At 41.6% G+C, this 19,677-nt stretch overlaps 1 protein-coding gene and 1 non-coding gene across 2 annotated transcripts in view; one reads left to right on the plus strand and one right to left on the minus strand.

Moving 5' to 3' along the window:
* The window catches only part of LOC106578046 (intermediate conductance calcium-activated potassium channel protein 4), a 48,462-nt gene that overhangs the window by 15,012 nt on the left and 13,773 nt on the right, over window positions 1-19,677 (plus strand). The window contains exons 5-6 of the mRNA XM_014156614.3: window positions 5,242-5,352; window positions 13,921-14,042. Coding sequence (XP_014012089.1) covers window positions 5,242-5,352; window positions 13,921-14,042 — 233 coding nt within the window. The remainder of the gene's footprint in view (window positions 1-5,241; window positions 5,353-13,920; window positions 14,043-19,677) is intronic.
* Window positions 9,675-9,747, minus strand: trnaa-ugc (transfer RNA alanine (anticodon UGC)). Its single transcript has one exon. It is a non-coding gene; the product is annotated as a tRNA-Ala (tRNA).

Consider the following 19,677-nt stretch of genomic DNA (forward strand, 5'->3'; position numbering starts at 1 on the left):
ATCCACACACACACACACACACACACACACACACACACACACACACACACACACACACACACACCACACACACACACACACACACACACACACACACACACACACACACACACACACACACACACAGGAGTAGTTGTTATGTAGATATCTTGGCACTGAGCAGAGGTGGGGAGATGTGAAAGGTTACAGTGAGTTTACTGGTTTTATGGGTGAACACTATGGGTGAACACTGATAATATTGAACTTTATTTTTATAGCACGTTTCTTACAGAATGCAGCCCCAATGTGCTCTACATGATAACATATGACCTTTCTCTTGTCGGACGACGAAAGCGGTGTGGTTATTGACGCATGTATTGTTATGTCTGTGACTCAAACACTTTGGTTACACCCACTGGTAAGAAAGGTACACGCAGCAGAAAATTTGAAGCATTGTAAGCATATTTTAAATTTGTGAAAGTGTTGCGACTCTTATGTTCAAGCAGTCTGGGTGCCATGGAAATGACATTAAATAATACACTTCAGGTGTTGTTCTGTCATAGAAAAGAACAAAGGATTTTCACTATGATATATTGTCATATTCAACTGTCATTGTTTACAAAACAATGGACCCTCACCAGTAAGAATATAGGCCAATATCTCAGTTAAGTAGGTTGATGCTGAGTACAAAGAGTTGATAGGTTTTTACAATGGAAGAATATTTGAGAAGGAGATGGAGAGAGATGGAGAGTAAAGGGAGAATGAGAGGTGGGAGGTTGGAGTGGGTGGAAGATGGAGAGTAAGAGGGAGCGGGGAAGTGAAAAGGAGAGTAGAGAGAGTGAGGGAGAGTGGGATGCAGAGGGAGATGCAGAGGGAGACAGAGAGGGTGTTGCAAAATCATACTGAAGGTAGCTAAGGAGTCAAGCGCAGGAGAGCAGAGATGTCAATGTAGCGTCTTTAATAGGCAAATCCCAAAATGGTACAGGTACAATGTCCTTAAACGCCCAAGACCATGGAACACACAGTTACTCACGGAAGGAGGAAAACAACACCTACTATACTTAACACACGGTACACACGTGAATAAACTGAGGGGAAAAAAACCTCTACGAGCAACATGAAAATAACCCCGCACAAACCTAAGCGGGGAAACAGGGGTAAATATACACACAGAAATTAAAGCAAATGAAAACCAGGTATGAATGAACAAAAGACAAAACCAACAGAAAAGGAAAAATGTATCGGTGATGGCTAGTAGGCCAGCGACGCCGACCGCCGAGCACCGCCCGAACAAGGAGAGGAACCACCTTCGGTGGAAGTCGTGACAGAGGGAGAGAGATGCAGAGTGAGAAGTAGAGGGAGAGGCAGAGGGAGAAGGAGAGGGAGATTAAATTTTTACTCATATCCACATGGCAGTCAAAGAAACTGAAATACATGGATATCAAATCAAAGTTTATTGGATATTACAATACATACACAACAAAATGTTCAAGTTGAAATCACAAGAGAAATTCAAGACAATATGTACATTCAGGAGACTCAAAGTTTTGTTTTGTTAATATACAGTACCAGTCAAAAGTTTGGACACACCTACTCATTCAAGGGGTAGTCTTTATTTTTTTTACTATTTTCTACATTGTAGAATAATAGGGAAGACATCAACACTATGACATAACACAAATGGAAGCATGTAGTAACCAAAAAAGTGTTAAATAAATCTAAATATATTTTATATTTGAGATTCTTCAAAGTAGCCACCCTTTGCCGTGATGACAGCTGTGCACACGCTTGGCATTCTCTCAACCAGCTTCACCTGGAATACTTTTCTAACAGTCTTGAAGGAGTTCCCACATATGCTGAGCACTCGTTGGCTGCTTTTCCTTCACTCTGCAGTCCAACTCATCCCAAACCATCTCAATTAGGTTGAGGTTGGGTGATTGTGGAGGCCAGGTCATCTGATGCAGCACTCCATCACTATCCTTCTTGGTCAAATAGCTGGAGGTGTGTTGGGTCATTGTCCTGTTGAAAAACAAATGATAGTCCCATTAAGCGGAAACCAGATGGGATGGCATATCGATGCAGAATGCTGTGGTAGCCATGCTGGTTAAGTGTGCCTTGAATTCGAAATAAATCACTGACAATGTCACCAGCAAAGCACCCCAACACCATCACACCTCCTCCTCCATGCTTCATGGTGGGAACCACACATGCGGAGATCATCCGTTCACCTACTCTGCGTCTCACAAAGACACGTAAGTTGGAACCCTAAATCACAAATTTGGACTCATCAGACCAAAGGACAGATTTCCACCGGTCTAATGGCCATTGCTCGTGTTTCTTTGCCCAAGCAAGTCTCTTCTTCTTATTGGTGTCCTTTAGTAGTGGTTTCTTGCAGCAATTCAACTATTAATTTGCCTGATTCACGCAGTCTCCTCTGAACAGTTGATGTTGAGATGTGTCTGTTACTTGAACTCTGTGAAGCATTTATCTGGGCAGCAATTTCTGAGGCTGGTAACTCTAATGAACTTATCGTCTGCAGCAGAGGTAACTCTGGGTCTTCCTTTCCTGTGGCGGTCCTCATGAGAGCCAGTTTCGTCATAGCACTTGATGGTTTTTGCGACTGCACTTGAAGAAACTTATTGAAATTTTCCGCATTGACTGACCTTCATGTCTTAAAGTAATGATGGACTGTCATTCCTCTTTGCTTATTTGAGCTGTTCTGGCCATAATTATTATTATTTTTTTTTTTACCAAATAGGGTGATCTTCCTTATACCACCCATACCACCCAATAATACAACTGATTGGCTCAAACACATTAAGAAGGAAAGAAATTCCACAAATAAATGTTTAACAAGGCACACCTGTTAATTGAAATGCATTCCAGGTGACTACCTCATGAAGCTGGTTGAGAGAATGCCAAGAGTGTGCAAAGCTGTCATCAAGGCAAAGGGTGGCTACTTTGTAGAATCTTAAATATAAAATAAATGTTGATTTGTTTAACACATTTTTGGTTACTACATGATTTCATATGGGTTATTTCAAATTTTGGATTTCTTCATTATTATTCTACAATGTAGAAAATAGTACAAATAAAGAAAAACCCTGGAATGAGAAGGTGTGTCCAAACTTTTGACTGGTACTGTACATAGATATGGAATAGGCAACTTTTTATATTTCTCAGTCCTGGCATGTGGAATAGATTCTGCAATGGTTCTGCAAACACGCTTCTGTATGGGCTCGAGTTGTTCAGAGAGGGTTTGAGTCAAGGAGCTGTGCCAAGATGTTGCGATATACTCTAGAAAGGGTTGAACATAGCCCGTGTAGATGGCTAGCAGGTCCAGGTCCATTTGTGGCATGTTAAATATTTTATGTCGATGTAGGAAGAACAACCTTTTGCTTCCCTTGCGAATCATTGAATCAATTTCTTTGTCCCACTGCAGATTGTTTTGCACAATGACTCCAAGGACTTTCACACTTTCACAGACTTGCAGGTTTTTCCCGTATATCATAAGGGGACATGCAGGGGACAGGTTTCTCATACATGCTACCAACAGGATCTTGCACTTTGAAGGGTTTAGGGACATGTGACTAGTACAGGGAGAGAGAGAGGGAGAGGGAGGGAGGTATCTGGGTGTTTTCTGCATGTTGGGCTGTAAGGACTTGGCTCTCTGCCTCACCTCAGCTCTGTCCGTTTCCGATCCGAGCAGATAAGCGGCGGAGAGTCACAAGACCGGCAGAGGGGCGCGAGCCAGGCCGAGACACCTTCCTGACACAGTGGAAAATTATCCTTCACTCCTCTTTCTCTTTCTCTCCCTCTCCCCTTGTTTTTATAAGCTTTCCCCTTTTTAAGGGGAAACTTTCCACCATTTCCATTTTTAGGTAGTTTATAGCCTTTGGCACCACTGGAACAGGAGGGCGTGCCAACCTGTGCCAATGACTTGAAAAAAAAAAGTTTCCTACTCCCAACAGGGCAGCTCTCTAGGACAATGAGTGAAGCAGTACTCACACCTGTAGCGCTTGGCTGTCAAGGACCCCTAGGCTCAACACCTTTACCCTGGGCTAGCCTGCCTCTCTGGTAGTGTCCCAGCTGTGTTGGGGAGGTGAGCAGAGCAGCGTGCTCACCACACATCCTAACAGTGGGGTGTGGATGGATCCCTGGGAAGGATGTTGTGCCTCTCAGAATTCCCAGATTACACTGGTGCAGATTCACATGGAATCTTTGGTTCCAGTCATGCCCATATCAGTACCAGTGAGTGGGCTGGTTGATGTTAGGAAGCCAGCAGAGTATTTTGGGAGCTCTTAGGAAGGGACAGGGGACTAGTGCAGGATTTGTGATTAATCCATCTGAATGGCTCTTAGCATTATCTCTGTGTCCAGACTGTAACCTGTGATTCATTGTGAGCCTTGGCGTGCATGCTAATATGATTGTTCTTCTTTATCAGACTTTGATCTCTCTCTCTCTCTTTTACTAATGCAAACAAGGGAAGGGAAACAGGTAAAATTTGGTCTTCATTTTCAAAGCAGTCTAATCTTTAAATGATATGATTACACTATGTCTCTAAAACCATGTACTGTATTTCCACAGTAATTACACTGGCAGGTACAATGCAATTACATTGTAGGTAGATACACATTGGTACAACTGTGTGCTTTGTGCAATTACAGTAAATATTGATATAAAATTGTACTCAATGGTAAATTAGCTATGTTAAATCTCCCCCATAGGTTAGAAGTGTAGTCTAAGATTACACAGTAAGAATTAGTGTGTTGAGACTATTGTACCACACTGAAATATAGTCACTTTTAGTGCCAAGTCACTCTGATTCACTCTGTTGGGTTCCTGAGCATTCGTCAGCATTTAGTTGTTCCCTATCCAGCAATAGCACAATGCTATTCTCAGAGTAAACCATACTACTATATCAGTGGCACAGTGGCATATGATTAACCATTTCACTCTCACATTCAGTGTAACTAGTATTATTTGGCGAAATAGGCAAAATAGGCCCACCATATTTGTACAAGTTATAGCAAATCACAACTATGTCATAACTTCTTGAAAAGGAATTACGATGTCTATCTTGATGTTGGCCAAGCAGACCTGAAGCTATAGGGCTGATTTTGAATGTTGACATGATCATTTTGTGAATTCCGACTCTGACTCCCGCTCTTACGGGTCACAAGGGGACACGGTGAGGATGACAAACGGCGATGGTGGTAACCATAGTGACGGTGGTGTGGCTGTCTGTGTGTTTGTCCTTAGGGTGTGGCCTGTACCGCCATGCTGGTGGCCGTCATGACCAAGAAGCTGGCGCTGAACAAAGGAGAGAAACACGTGCACTTCTTCATGATGGACATCCAGATCTCCAAACGGGTGAGACGAGGAGAACGACTGCACCTGAGTTTTTCCATATCCCATGTGTCCACCTAGTCATGAAAACTCTGGGCCCTAGTTCTAACCTTTACAAGGGCTGGGAGTTTTTCCTGGTCAGGTGGTCACATGGTCAGTAAAAATACCTGGCTCTATAATGACAGTAATGAATGAACATGTTGTGGGTGTCTCTCAGTTCAAGGAGTCATTTATCCCCATATTTCCAATAACTGAATGATAAGAAAAACATACTGTGAAGATCCAAACCACTGTCTTACATTGATAACCGGTAGCAGCCAGCTCCCTTCAAAGGTTCCCTCGGTCTCACAAGAAAAACAAAACCCTTGACACAACAGATGAGGCCTTCTGGGTGGATGCAGGGATATTTTCCACGTCGCACGCGTGTTATGATTTTGGAGTCTTTTTATAATGTTATTTTTTCCTTAAATAGGCCATTCCAGAGGACAGGATAGTGTGGGAAAAGGACTGGGGGGGTGGAGGGCTTGGGAGGTGGGGCCCGCCAATCTCTTAATAGCCTCCAAAAGGCGTCAAAAGGAGGAAATAATCGTGTCCCTGTCAGGAAAGGGACTTGTGTCAGTCCAGGATGGGGAGCTCTGACCGACAGGAAACTGGATAAGATGATGTGTGTTGTGTGTGTGTACTCACTGCCGTAACTGAGGACACAGTGAGCGAGTGTATGTTGTTGAGGGGTTACTTCATGTTGAAGCCTCGGACAGGATCCATCTGTTTGCTTATCGCCGGGAAGGAGAATCAACAACCTGAAAATAAACGAGCACAACGGAAGATGCTAGCATGATTTCCATATCCATTTCCCAATATCCATCATTCTCTAATATGTAAGTAGTGTATGGCAGGATTCTTTGAAATCCACTGACTTGACTGAGCATTAGCTGAGCGCTAGGTTGGCAGTGTAGGGTGTAGGCTACACCTGGCTGCAGGCTACAGTGTGTTGTCAGTGTGAGGATGTGAGGTTGTAGGTCTGCTGAGGATATAACCACTTCCTCCCTGGCACTGAACACATCCTCTCACTTGGTGCATCCTTATGTCTGTTTGTAGTTGTTTGGTGTGTGTGTGTGAGTCCCTGCGGAGTTGTCCATCATTGCCCTGATTTATGTTGACAGGAAGAATAAGGAAAGACATCTGGGCACGGCCCCTGACGGCCCCTAATAATAACCCCACACAGAGGACAACACAAGACAAGGCCCGGCTGTAGTGACATCACCAGGCTCAGATAGCAGGGCAGTTACGGTGTCCTCGTCAGGAAGGACAGTAGACACGAATAGAATCAAAGAGAAACAAGAGGAATATGTTTCCGTAACCAACATATGGCCCACTGATGAATATTTGCATCCTCAAATATTTTTCCCTGTATGACGGGTACGTGTCCATCCGTTTGTGTTTTTAGCAAACACCGCCGTGTAGCAAACATTAGTGTACAGCCCATCCCGCCTGACCCAGTTCTGCACTAGGCAACATTGTTTTCATCAACGTTAACAATAGACTACCTCTCACTTCATAACAGCAGTTTAATCAGCAAATAAACATGCCCCCAAGATGGAACTATGATATAAACATGCTCCCAAGATGACACCATGATATAAACATGCTCCCAAGATGGCACCATGATATAAACATGCTCCCAAGATGGCACCATGATATAAACATGCTCCCAAGATGACACCATGATATAAACATGCCCCCAAGATGGCATCATGATATAAACATGCTCCCAAGATGACACCATGATATAAACATGCTCCCAAGATGGCACCATGATATAAACATGCTCCCATGATGGCACCATGATATGAACATTCTCCCAAGATGACACCATGATATAAACATGCTCCCATGATGGCACCATGATATAAACATGCTCCCAAGATGACACCATGATATGAACATGCCCCCAAGATGACACCATGATATAAACATGCTCCCATGATGGCACCATGATAAAAACATGCTCCCAAGATGACACCATGATATAAACATGCTCCCATGATGGCACCATGATATAAACATGCTCCCAAGATGACACCATGATATGAACATGCTCCCAAGATGACACCATGATATAAACATGCTCCCATGATGGCACCATGATATAAACATGCTCCCAAGATGACACCATGATATAAACATGCTCCCAAGATGACACCATGATATAAACATGCTCCCAAGATGACACCATTATATATAAACATGCTCCCAAGATGGCACCATGATATAAACATGCTCCCATGATGGCACCATGATATAAACATGCTCGTATGATGGCACCATGATATAAACATGCTCCCAAGATGACACCATGATATAAACATGCTCCCAAGATGACACCATGATATAAACATGCTCCCAAGATGGCACCATGATATAAACATGCTCCCATGATGGCACCATGATATGAACATGCTCCCAAGATGACACCATGATATAAACATGCTCCCATGATGGCACCATGATATAAACATGCTCCCAAGATGACACCATGATATGAACATGCTCCCAAGATGACACCATGATATAAACATGCTCCCATGATGGCACCATGATATAAACATGCTCCCAAGATGACACCATGATATAAACATGCTCCCAAGATGACACCATGATATAAACATGCTCCCATGATGGCACCATGATATAAACATGCTCCCAAGATGGCACCATGATATAAACATGCTCCCATGATGGCACCATGATATGAACATGCTCCCAAGATGACACCATGATATAAACATGCTCCCATGATGGCACCATGATATAAACATGCTCCCAAGATGACACCATGATATGAACATGCTCCCAAGATGACACCATGATATAAACATGCTCCCATGATGGCACCATGATATAAACATGCTCCCAAGATGACACCATGATATAAACATGCTCCCAAGATGACACCATGATATAAACATGCTCCCATGATGGCACCATGATATAAACATGCTCCCAAGATGACACCATGATATGAACATGCTCCCAAGATGACACCATGATATAAACATGCTCCCATGATGGCACCATGATATAAACATGCTCCCAAGATGACACCATGATATAAACATGCTCCCAAGATGACACCATGATATAAACATGCTCCCAAGATGACACCATGATATAAACATGCTCCCAAGATGGCACCATGATATAAACATGCTCCCATGATGGCACCATGATATAAACATGCTCGTATGATGGCACCATGATATAAACATGCTCCCAAGATGACAACATGATATAAACATGCTTGTATGATGGCACCATGATATAAACATGCTCCTATGATGGCACCATGATATAAACATGCTCATATGATGGCACCATGATATAAAAATGCTCCCATGATGGCACCATGATATAAACATGCTCATATGATGGCACCATGATATAAAAATGCTCCCATGTGGGCACCATGATATAAAAATGCTCCCATGATGGCACCATGATATAAACATGCTCCTATGATGGCACCCTTGATATAAACATGCTCCTATGATGGCACCATGATATAAACATGCTCCTATGATGGCACCATGATATAAACATGCTCCTATGATGGCACCATGATATAAACATGCTCCTATGATGGCACCATGATATAAAAATGCTCCCATGTGGGCACCATGATATAAACATGCTCCTATGATGGCACCATGATATAAACATGCTCCTATGATGGCACCATGATATAAACATGCTCCTATGATGGCACCATGATATAAACATGCTCGTATGATGGCACCATGATATAAACATGCTCCTATGATGGCACCATGATATAAACATGCTCCCATGATGGCACCATGATATAAACATTCTCGTATGATGGCACCATGATATAAACATGCTCATATAATGACACCATGATATAAACATCCTCCTATGATGGCACCATGATATAAACATGCTTGTATGATGGCACCATGATATAAACATGCTCCTATGATGGCACCATGATATAAACATGCTCCTATGATGGCACCATGATATAAACATGCTCCTATGATGGCACCATGATATAAACATGCTCCTATGATGGCACCATGATATAAACATGCTCATATGATGGCACCATTATATAAAAATTCTCCCATGATGGCACCATGATATAAACATGCTCCTATGATGGCACCATGATATAAACATGCTCATATGATGGCACCATGATATAAACATGCTCCTATTTTTACATTTTACATTTTAGTCATTTAGCAGACGCTCTTATCCAGAGCGACTTATCCAGAGCGACTTACAGTAGTGAACGCATACATTTCATACATTTTTTTCTGTGCTGCCCCCCGTGGGAATTGAACCCACAACCCTGGCGTTGCAAACACCATGCTCTACCAACTGAGCTACAGGGACGGCCCTATGATGGCACCATGATATAAACATGCTCCTATGATGGCACCATGATATAAAAATGCTCCCATGTGGGCACCATGATATAAAAATGCTCCCATGATGGCACCATGATATAAACATGCTCCTATGATGGCACCATGATATAAACATGCTCCTATGATGGCACCATGATATAAACATGCTTGTGTGATGGCACCATGATATAAACATGCTCCTGTGATGGCACCATGATATAAACATGCTCCTATGATGGCACCATGATATAAACATGCTCCTATGATGGCACCATGATATAAACATGCTCCCAAGATGACACCATGATATAAACATGCTCCCAAGATGACACCATGATATAAACATGCTCCCATGATGGCACCATGATATAAACATGCTCCCAAGATGACACCATGATATGAACATGCTCCCAAGATGACACCATGATATAAACATGCTCCCATGATGGCACCATGATATAAACATGCTCCCAAGATGACACCATGATATAAACATGCTCCCAAGATGACACCATGATATAAACATGCTCCCAAGATGGCTCCATGATATAAACATGCTCCCATGATGGCACCATGATATAAACATGCTCGTATGATGGCACCATGATATAAACATGCTCCCAAGATGACACCATGATATAAACATGCTCCCAAGATGACACCATGTTATAAACATGCTCCCAAGATGGCACCATGATATAAACATGCTCCCATGATGGCACCATGATATGAACATGCTCCCATGATGACACCATGATATAAACATGCTCCCATGATGGCACCATGATATAAACATGCTCCCAAGATGACACCATGATATGAACATGCTCCCAAGATGACACCATGATATAAACATGCTCCCATGATGGCACCATGATATAAACATGCTCCCAAGATGACACCATGATATAAACATGCTCCCAAGATGACACCATGATATAAACATGCTCCCATGATGGCACCATGATATAAACATGCTCCCAAGATGACACCATGATATGAACATGCTCCCAAGATGACACCATGATATAAACATGCTCCCATGATGGCACCATGATATAATTTGCTCCCATGATGGCACCATGATATAAACATGCTCCCAAGATGACACCATGATATAAACATGCTCCCAAGATGACACCATGATATAAACATGCTCCCAAGATGACACCATGATATAAACATGCTCCCAAGATGGCACCATGATATAAACATGCTCCCATGATGGCACCATGATATAAACATGCTCGTATGATGGCACCATGATATAAACATGCTCCTATGATGGCACCATGATATAAACATGCTCCTATGATGGCACCATGATATAAACATGCTTGTATGATGGCACCATGATATAAACATGCTCCTATGATGGCACCATGATATAAACATGCTCCTATGATGGCACCATGATATAAACATGCTCGTATGATGGCACCATGATATAAACATGCTCCTATGATGGCACCATGATATAAACATGCTCCTATGATGGCACCATGATATAAACATGCTCCTATGATGGCACCATGATATAAACATGCTCGTATGATGGCACTATGATATAAACATGCTCCCATGATGGCATCATGATATAAACATGCTCGTATGATGGCACCATGATATAAACATGCTCATATGATGGCACCATGATATAAACATGCTCCTATGATGGCAGCATGATATAAACATGCTCCTATGATGGCACCATGATATAAACATGCTCCCATGATTGCACCATGATATTAACATGCTCCTATGATGGCACCATGATATAGACATGCTCCTATGATGGCACCATGATATAAACATGCTCCTATGATGGCACCATGATATAAACATGCTTGTATGATGGCACCATGATATAAACATGCTCCTATGATGGCACCATGATATAAACATGCTCCTATGATGGCACCATGATATAAACATGCTCCTATGATGGCACCATGATATAAACATGCTCCTATGATGGCACCATGATATAAACATGCTCATATGATGGCACCATGATATAAACATGCTCCCATGATGGCACCATGATATAAACATGCTCCTATGATGGCACCATGATATAAACATGCTCATATGATGGCACCATGATATAAACATGCTCCTATGATGGCACCATGATATAAACATGCTCCTATGATGGCACCATGATATAAAAATGCTCCCATGTGGGCACCATGATATAAAAATTCTCCCATGATGGCACCATGATATAAACATGCTTGTGTGATGGCACCATTATATAAACATGCTCCTATGATGGCACCATGCACCATGATATAAACATGCTCCTATGATGGCACCATGATATAAACATGCTCCTATGATGGCACCATGATATAAACATGCTCCTATGATGGCACCATGATATAAACATGCTCCTATGATGGCACCATGATATAAACATGCTCCTATGATGGCACCATGATATAAACATGCTCCTATGATGGCACCATGATATAAAAATGCTCCCATGTGGGCACCATGATATAAAAATGCTCCCATGATGGCACCATGATATAAACATGCTTGTGTGATGGCACCATTATATAAACATGCTCCTATGATGGCACCATGATATAAACATGCTCCTATGATGGCACCATGATATAAACATGCTCCTATGATGGCACCATGATATAAACATGCTCCCAAGATGACACCATGATATGAACATGCTCCCAAGATGACACCATGATATAAACATGCTCCCATGATGGCACCATGATATAAACATGCTCCCAAGATGACACCATGATATAAACATGCTCCCAAGATGACACCATGATATAAACATGCTCCCATGATGGCACCATGATATAAACATGCTCCCAAGATGACACCATGATATGAACATGCTCCCAAGATGACACCATGATATAAACATGCTCCCATGATGGCACCATGATATAAACATGCTCCCAAGATGACACCATGATATAAACATGCTCCCAAGATGACACCATGATATAAACATGCTCCCAAGATGACACCATGATATAAACATGCTCCCAAGATGGCACCATGATATAAACATGCTCCCATGATGGCACCATGATATAAACATGCTCGTATGATGGCACCATGATATAAACATGCTCCCAAGATGACACCATGATATTAACATGCTCCCAAGATGACACCATGTTATAAACATGCTCCCAAGATGGCACCATGATATAAACATGCTCCCATGATGGCACCATGATATGAACATGCTCCCAAGATGACACCATGATATAAACATGCTCCCATGATGGCACCATGATATAAACATGCTCCCAAGATGACACCATGATATGAACATGCTCCCAAGATGACACCATGATATAAACATGCTCCCATGATGGCACCATGATATAAACATGCTCCCAAGATGACACCATGATATAAACATGCTCCCAAGATGACACCATGATATAAATATGCTCCCATGATGGCACCATGATATAAACATGCTCCCAAGATGACACCATGATATGAACATGCTCCCAAGATGACACCATGATATAAACATGCTCCCATGATGGCACCATGATATAAACATGCTCCCATGATAGCACCATGATATAAACATGCTCCCAAGATGACACCATGATATAAACATGCTCCCAAGATGACACCATGATATAAACATGCTCCCAAGATGACACCATGATATAAACATGCTCCCAAGATGGCACCATGATATAAACATGCTCGTATGATGGCACCATGATATAAACATGCTCCTATGATGGCACCATGATATAAACATGCTCCTATGATGGCACCATGATATAAACATGCTCCTATGATGGCACCATGATATAAAAATGCTCCCATGTGGGCACCATGATATAAACATGCTCCTATAATGGCACCATGATATAAACATGCTCCTATGATGGCACCATGATATAAACATTCCCCCAAGATGACACCATGCTATGACATGCTGTCATCCTTCCGGTTAGTGCTGTAATTCTTTATAACTTAATCCTGCTATAAACATGAGTGTTAGCTTAATGCATCACTGTTCCATATACTCTTATCTCCAGCTGGGACAGTCATGCTGTACAAAGGAGTGTGTGTCACACACGTACACGTTAGGGCTGCAGGTTTGATTGACTGGGTCTTGATGTTGGCGCTCTGTCTGTCCCAGATCCGCCATGCTGCTGCCAATGTGCTGAGGGAGTGTTGGCTGCTGCACCGCACCAACCTGACCAAGGGCAACAGTGGAGAGCACCGCAGACACCAGAGGTGCCTACTGGAGGCCATCAGAGTGTAAGTCCTCATCGCAGTTTAACCTTTGTATTTCAGATGGGAGTTGGCCATCAGTTTGTCCTCTGCGATATGCATCTTCTTCAGGTTTCTTGACACATCTCATCTCGACTAGATTTGTTCTGCAAAAACACTGGAGAACAGAAGAATAGCAATACATTTAGAGACCGTTTAGAACACTAAGCCGTGTGTGTGTTGTGCTGGTTTTATGGGTCACAAATTCTTTGTCAACACTGAACTGAGTCTATTTTGTTTGGATGCTACGGTCCAGCAAAACAAGCTTGGCACTCCACCCCTTTGGTAAAAGATTAGTCCACTATGTAAAATCAACTTTAGACATCAATCAAATGGATACACTCACTGACAATAGTACAGTTTGAATTTAGAATAGAGTAAAGCCAAAAACATAGTCTCACTCTCACAAAAGCTCTCATGATTAAAATAACTGGACAGTGGTCATCTGACAAACAGTGAAACATTTATTTGACATGGAATTCAGAAGAAGGAACTTCCATCATGTGAAGTCAAATCACAACTAAGAAACACTGGAAAAGTTAACAAAAAACTGCTTGTGTTTGACAACAACAAAAACATCTGAATGACAGCTCCTTCTCCATAATAGCACTTGGGAACTTTGACGTCCTCTGCATGCTTCCCCATGTCTACTTTCATTGTTGTTCATCCTTGTTGTTTGACAATATGTATTCTAGCCTTTCTGATAATAACAAGTGGAGTGAGGTGTGGGGTTGCCTGATCTCTTTCACTGGAGATCAAGGAAGCTTAGACGTGTGAATGTGTGAGTCATTATCAGGCAGCAGGACTTCATAATAGAGGTGTGTGTGTGTGTGTGTGTGTGTGTGTGTGTGTGTGTGTGTGTGTGTGGGAGAGAGTATGCCTGTAAGGGTGGAGGGGTTACATTTCCTGTTGTACAGTTAGCAGACCCACTATAAATACATGGTGGAAAGAAAGCATGAGGAGACACTTCCAGCACCTTGGAATGGAGACAGAGCCAAACAGTTAAGAGACTATTTAGAGACTAATTTTGTTTTTACTTTTTCAGGTTTTTATGCATCGGTTATTTGGCTCTGGCATCCCCACTAGGACATTTTAGTGCACATGAATGCTTAATGGAAGTTCCCTGAAATATTGGTTTCTGTTTTTCTTATTCTGGGGCAGTTCTGGTTTCATCCAACTTAGAATCAAAATTTAGTTTTTTTTCTCCCAACCCTAAATGTCAAAAACATTGGAGAAGCAGACATTTCTCCAATCTACCAATTCATAACACAAAGCAGGACTCCTGGATGTTGAGTTATTGACCGTATCTAAGAGCCAAACACGATAAACTTAAAGGGTCAACCTGCAAATGCTACATCCAGTCTCCCCAGGGGAGATTTGGTTGTCACAGTGCTAATTACTCCCAATGTCAATGGCACTGTGTAATACACTATATTTAAGGTTAAAATGTGTGAATTCTTTGAAAGAACTCATCCACCTGGTCAATTCATATCAGCATGACAAAACATTGAGGTGAGGGGAATGTACGTCTATTTCACAGGTGAATGTTAAAAAAAAGTGGATTGGTGCTTTCTTTGTAAATGTTTGAATTTTGGGAGTATCCATGAACAATTATGTTTGTTGGAAATAGGAAAGGGAGGGCTATATTTCAAACCTATTTCTGAGTTCCTAGGTCAAATCATGTGATAACTGTTGGGTATGGTTGTCACATGGAACGTGAAGTAGGTTGTCGCTATCGGCTCCATTATAAAAACCCAAGCTCTTTAGTTCTTGTGCTATAAAGAGCTCCCTTTTCACACTCATATTGTTTCTAACACACACCCACATAAAAATGTTTTTTTTACGTTAAATTATATTCTGGGCAGAAAAAAATTATAATTTGAAGTTCATGCGTGATTTCTAACAAAACCTTTTGATATAGCCAATCATTTCAGTGACAATTTCACTGGTAAAGTGGACAAACTGAGAACTGAAATGACAACATTGAACAGTGAACCATCATATTATTGTATTGAAGATCTAATAATGAAAGAGAATGATTGCTGTTTTGAATTTGGTCAAGTTTGTTTGGAAGAGGTGGAAAAACTATTGGTATCCATCAAAAAGGATAAGCCACCAGGTATAGACAACCTAGATGGGAAACTATTGAGAATAGTAGCAGACTGTATTGCCACCCCTATTTGCCATGTCTTTAACCAAAGCCTAAAGGAGTGTGTGTCCACAGGCGTGGAAGGAAGCTAAAGTAATTCCAGTACCTAAAAATAGTAAAGCAACCTTTACTGGCTGTAACAGCCGCCCAATCAGTTTGCAGCCTGTTCTTTGTAAACGGATGGATAAAATTGTGTTTGAACAAATGCTATGCTATTTTTCAAAGAACAAGTTAACTACTGACTTTCAGTGTGCATATAGGGAAGGGCACTCAACTTGTACTGCACTGACTAAGATGGCTGATGATTGGCTAAAATAAATGGATAGTAAGATGATAGTTGGAGCTGTATTATTAGATTTCAGTGCAGCCTTTGATGTTATTGATCATCATTCGTATTGAAAAAACGTGTTATGGCTTTACATCACCTGCCATCATATGGTTTGAGAGTTACTACTCAAATAGAACTCAGAGAGTATTCTTCAATGGAAGCTTCTCCAACATCAGATACAGTTGAAGTCGGAAGTTTACATACACTTAGGTTGGAGACATTAAAACTAGTTTTTCAACCACTCCACACATTTCTTGTTAACAAACTATAGTTTTGGCAAGTCGGTTAAGACATCTACTTTAAGCATGACACAATACATTTTTCCAACAATTGTTTACAGACAGATTATTTCACTTATAGTTCACTGTATCACAATTCCAGTGGGTCAGAAGTTTACATACACTAAGTTGACAGTGCCTGTAAACAGCTTGGAAAATTCCAGAAAATTATGTCATGGCTTTAGAAGCTTCTGATAGGCTAATTGACATAATTTGAGTAATTGGTGGTGTACCTGTGGATGTATTTCAAGGCCTGCCTTCAAACTCAGTGCCTCTTTGCTTGACATCATGGGAAAATCAAAAGAAATCAGCCAAGACCCCAGAAAAATAATTGTAGACCTCCACAAGTATGGTTCATCCTTGGGAGCAATTTCCAAATGTCTGAAGGTACCACGTTCATCTGTACAAACAATAGTACGAAGGTATAAACACCATGGGACCACGCAGCAGTCATAGCGCTCAGGAAGGAAATGCGTTCTGTCTCCTAGAGATGAACGTACTTTGGTGCGAAAAGTCCAAATCAATCCCAGAACAACAGCATAGGACCTTGTGAAGATGCTGGAGGAAACAGGTACAAAAGTATCTATATTCACAGTAAAACGAGTCCTATATCGACATAGCCTGAAAGGCCGCTCAGCAAGGAAGAATCCACTGCTCCAAAACCGCCATAAAAAAAGCCAGACTACGGTTTGCAACTGCACATGGGGACAAAGATCGTACTTTTTGGAGAAATGTCCTCTGGTCTGATGAAACAAAAATAGAACTGATTGGCCATAATGACCATCGTTATGTTTGGAGGAAAAAGTCAGGAAGTTAAAGCTTGGTCGCAAATGGGTCTTCCAAATGGACAATTACCCCAAGGATACTTCCAAAGTTCTGGCAAAATGGATTAAGGACAACAAAGTCAAGGTATTGGAGTGACCATCACAAAGCCCTGACCTCAATCCTATAGAACATTTGTGGGCAGAACTGAAAAAGCGTGTGCGAGCAAGGAGGCCTAGAAACCTGACTCAGTTACACCAGCTCTGTCAGGAGGAATGGGCCAAAATTCACCCAACTTATTGTGTGAAGCTTGTGGAAGGCTACCTGAAACATTTGACCCAAGTTAAACAATTTAAAGGCAATGCTACCAAATACTAATTGAGTGTATGTAAACTTCTGACCCACTGGGAATGTGATGAAAGAAATAAAAGCTGAAATAAATCATTCTCTCTAATATTATTCTGACATTTCACATTCTTAAAATAAAAAGTGGTGATCCTAACTGACCTAAGACAGGGAATTTTTACTAGGATTAAATGTTAGGAATTGTGAAAAACTGAGATGAAATGTATTTGTCTAAGTTGTATGTAAACCTCCGACTTCAACTGTATACACCTATTCTGAAAGGCCCCAAAGTCTGCAACACCATTAAGCAAGGGGCACCACCAAGCAAGCAGCACTATGAAGACCAAGGAGCTCTCCAAACAGGTCAGGGACAAAGTCGTGGAGAAGTACAGATCAGGTTTGGGTTATTAAAAAATAACTTCCCACGGAGCACCATTAAATCCATTATTAAAAAATGGAAAGAATATGGCACCACAACAAACCTGCCAAGAGAGGGCCGCCCACCAAAACTCACAGATCAGGCAAGGAGGGCATTAATCAGAAAGGCAACAAGGAGACCAAAGATAACCATGAAGGAGCTGCAAAGCTCCACAGCGGGGATTGGAGTATCTGTCCATAGGACCACTTTAAGCTGTACACTCCACAGAGCTGGGCTTTATGGAAGAGTGGCCAGAAAAAAGCCATTGCCTAAAGAAAAAAATAAGCAAACATGTTTGGTGTTCTCCAAAAGGACATGTGGGAGACTCCCCAAACATATGGAAGAAGGTACTCTGGTCAGATGAGACTACAATTGAGCTTGACCTAAGACAGGGAATTGTTACGAGGGTTAAATGTCAGGAATTGGGAAAAACTGAGTTGAAATGTATTTGGCTAAGCTGTATGTAAACTTTCGACTTCAACTGTATGTACAGTGCTTTATCCATCATGGCAGTTGCCGTGGGCTGTTACTATTCTCTATTGTTTACAAGAATGCACACTCTACACATAAGCACCTACTGCCAGTGAGCTCACTAAGGATCTTAGTAGAGAAATACAGTCAGAATGGGTAATTAACAATAAACTGGCCTTAAATACATCTAAAACCAAAAGCATTGTATTTGGTTAAAAGCATTTTCTTAGACCTAAACCTCAACTGGAGTTGTGCAGGATGTGACCAGGATGTGACCATTGAACAAGTTGAAGAAGCTGAACTCCAGGGGGTAACATTGCATGGTATGTTATCAAGGTCAAGTTATATTGACAAAGTTGTTCTAAAAATATGTTCTGCGTTTGTGACACACAGATCAATTGTACTAGTTGTTCAGGCTCTGATCTTGTCCCATCTTAATTACTGTCTGGTGTTATGGTCAGGTTCAGCAAAGAAAGACCTAGCAAAGCTGCAACTGGCTCAAAACAAAGCAGTGTGCCTTGCCCTTAACTGCACAAACAGAACTAACATCAACAACATGCATGATGGTCTCATGGTTGAGGGTTGAGGAGAAATTCACTACTTCTCTTCTAGTCTTTTGAAGAAACATTTGTGTGTTTCGATATGCCTAACCACTTGTATAATCTATTTGCATACACTTGAAAAAGACACATTCCCCACCAGACATGCCACTATGGGTTTTCTTCACGGTACCCAAACCAAAAACACATTTTATGCGTTGCTTAGTTATGTATAGCGCCATGTCATCGTGGAATGCTCTGCCACCAGAGGTTACTCAGGCAAAAAGTCAGTTTAGCTTTAAAAAACTGATAATAAACATACAGTATTGTATC

The sequence above is a fragment of the Salmo salar genome, chromosome 02, assembly GCF_965601325.2.
Source record: "Salmo salar chromosome 02, fSalSal1, whole genome shotgun sequence".
Lineage (NCBI taxonomy): Eukaryota > Metazoa > Chordata > Actinopteri > Salmoniformes > Salmonidae > Salmo > Salmo salar.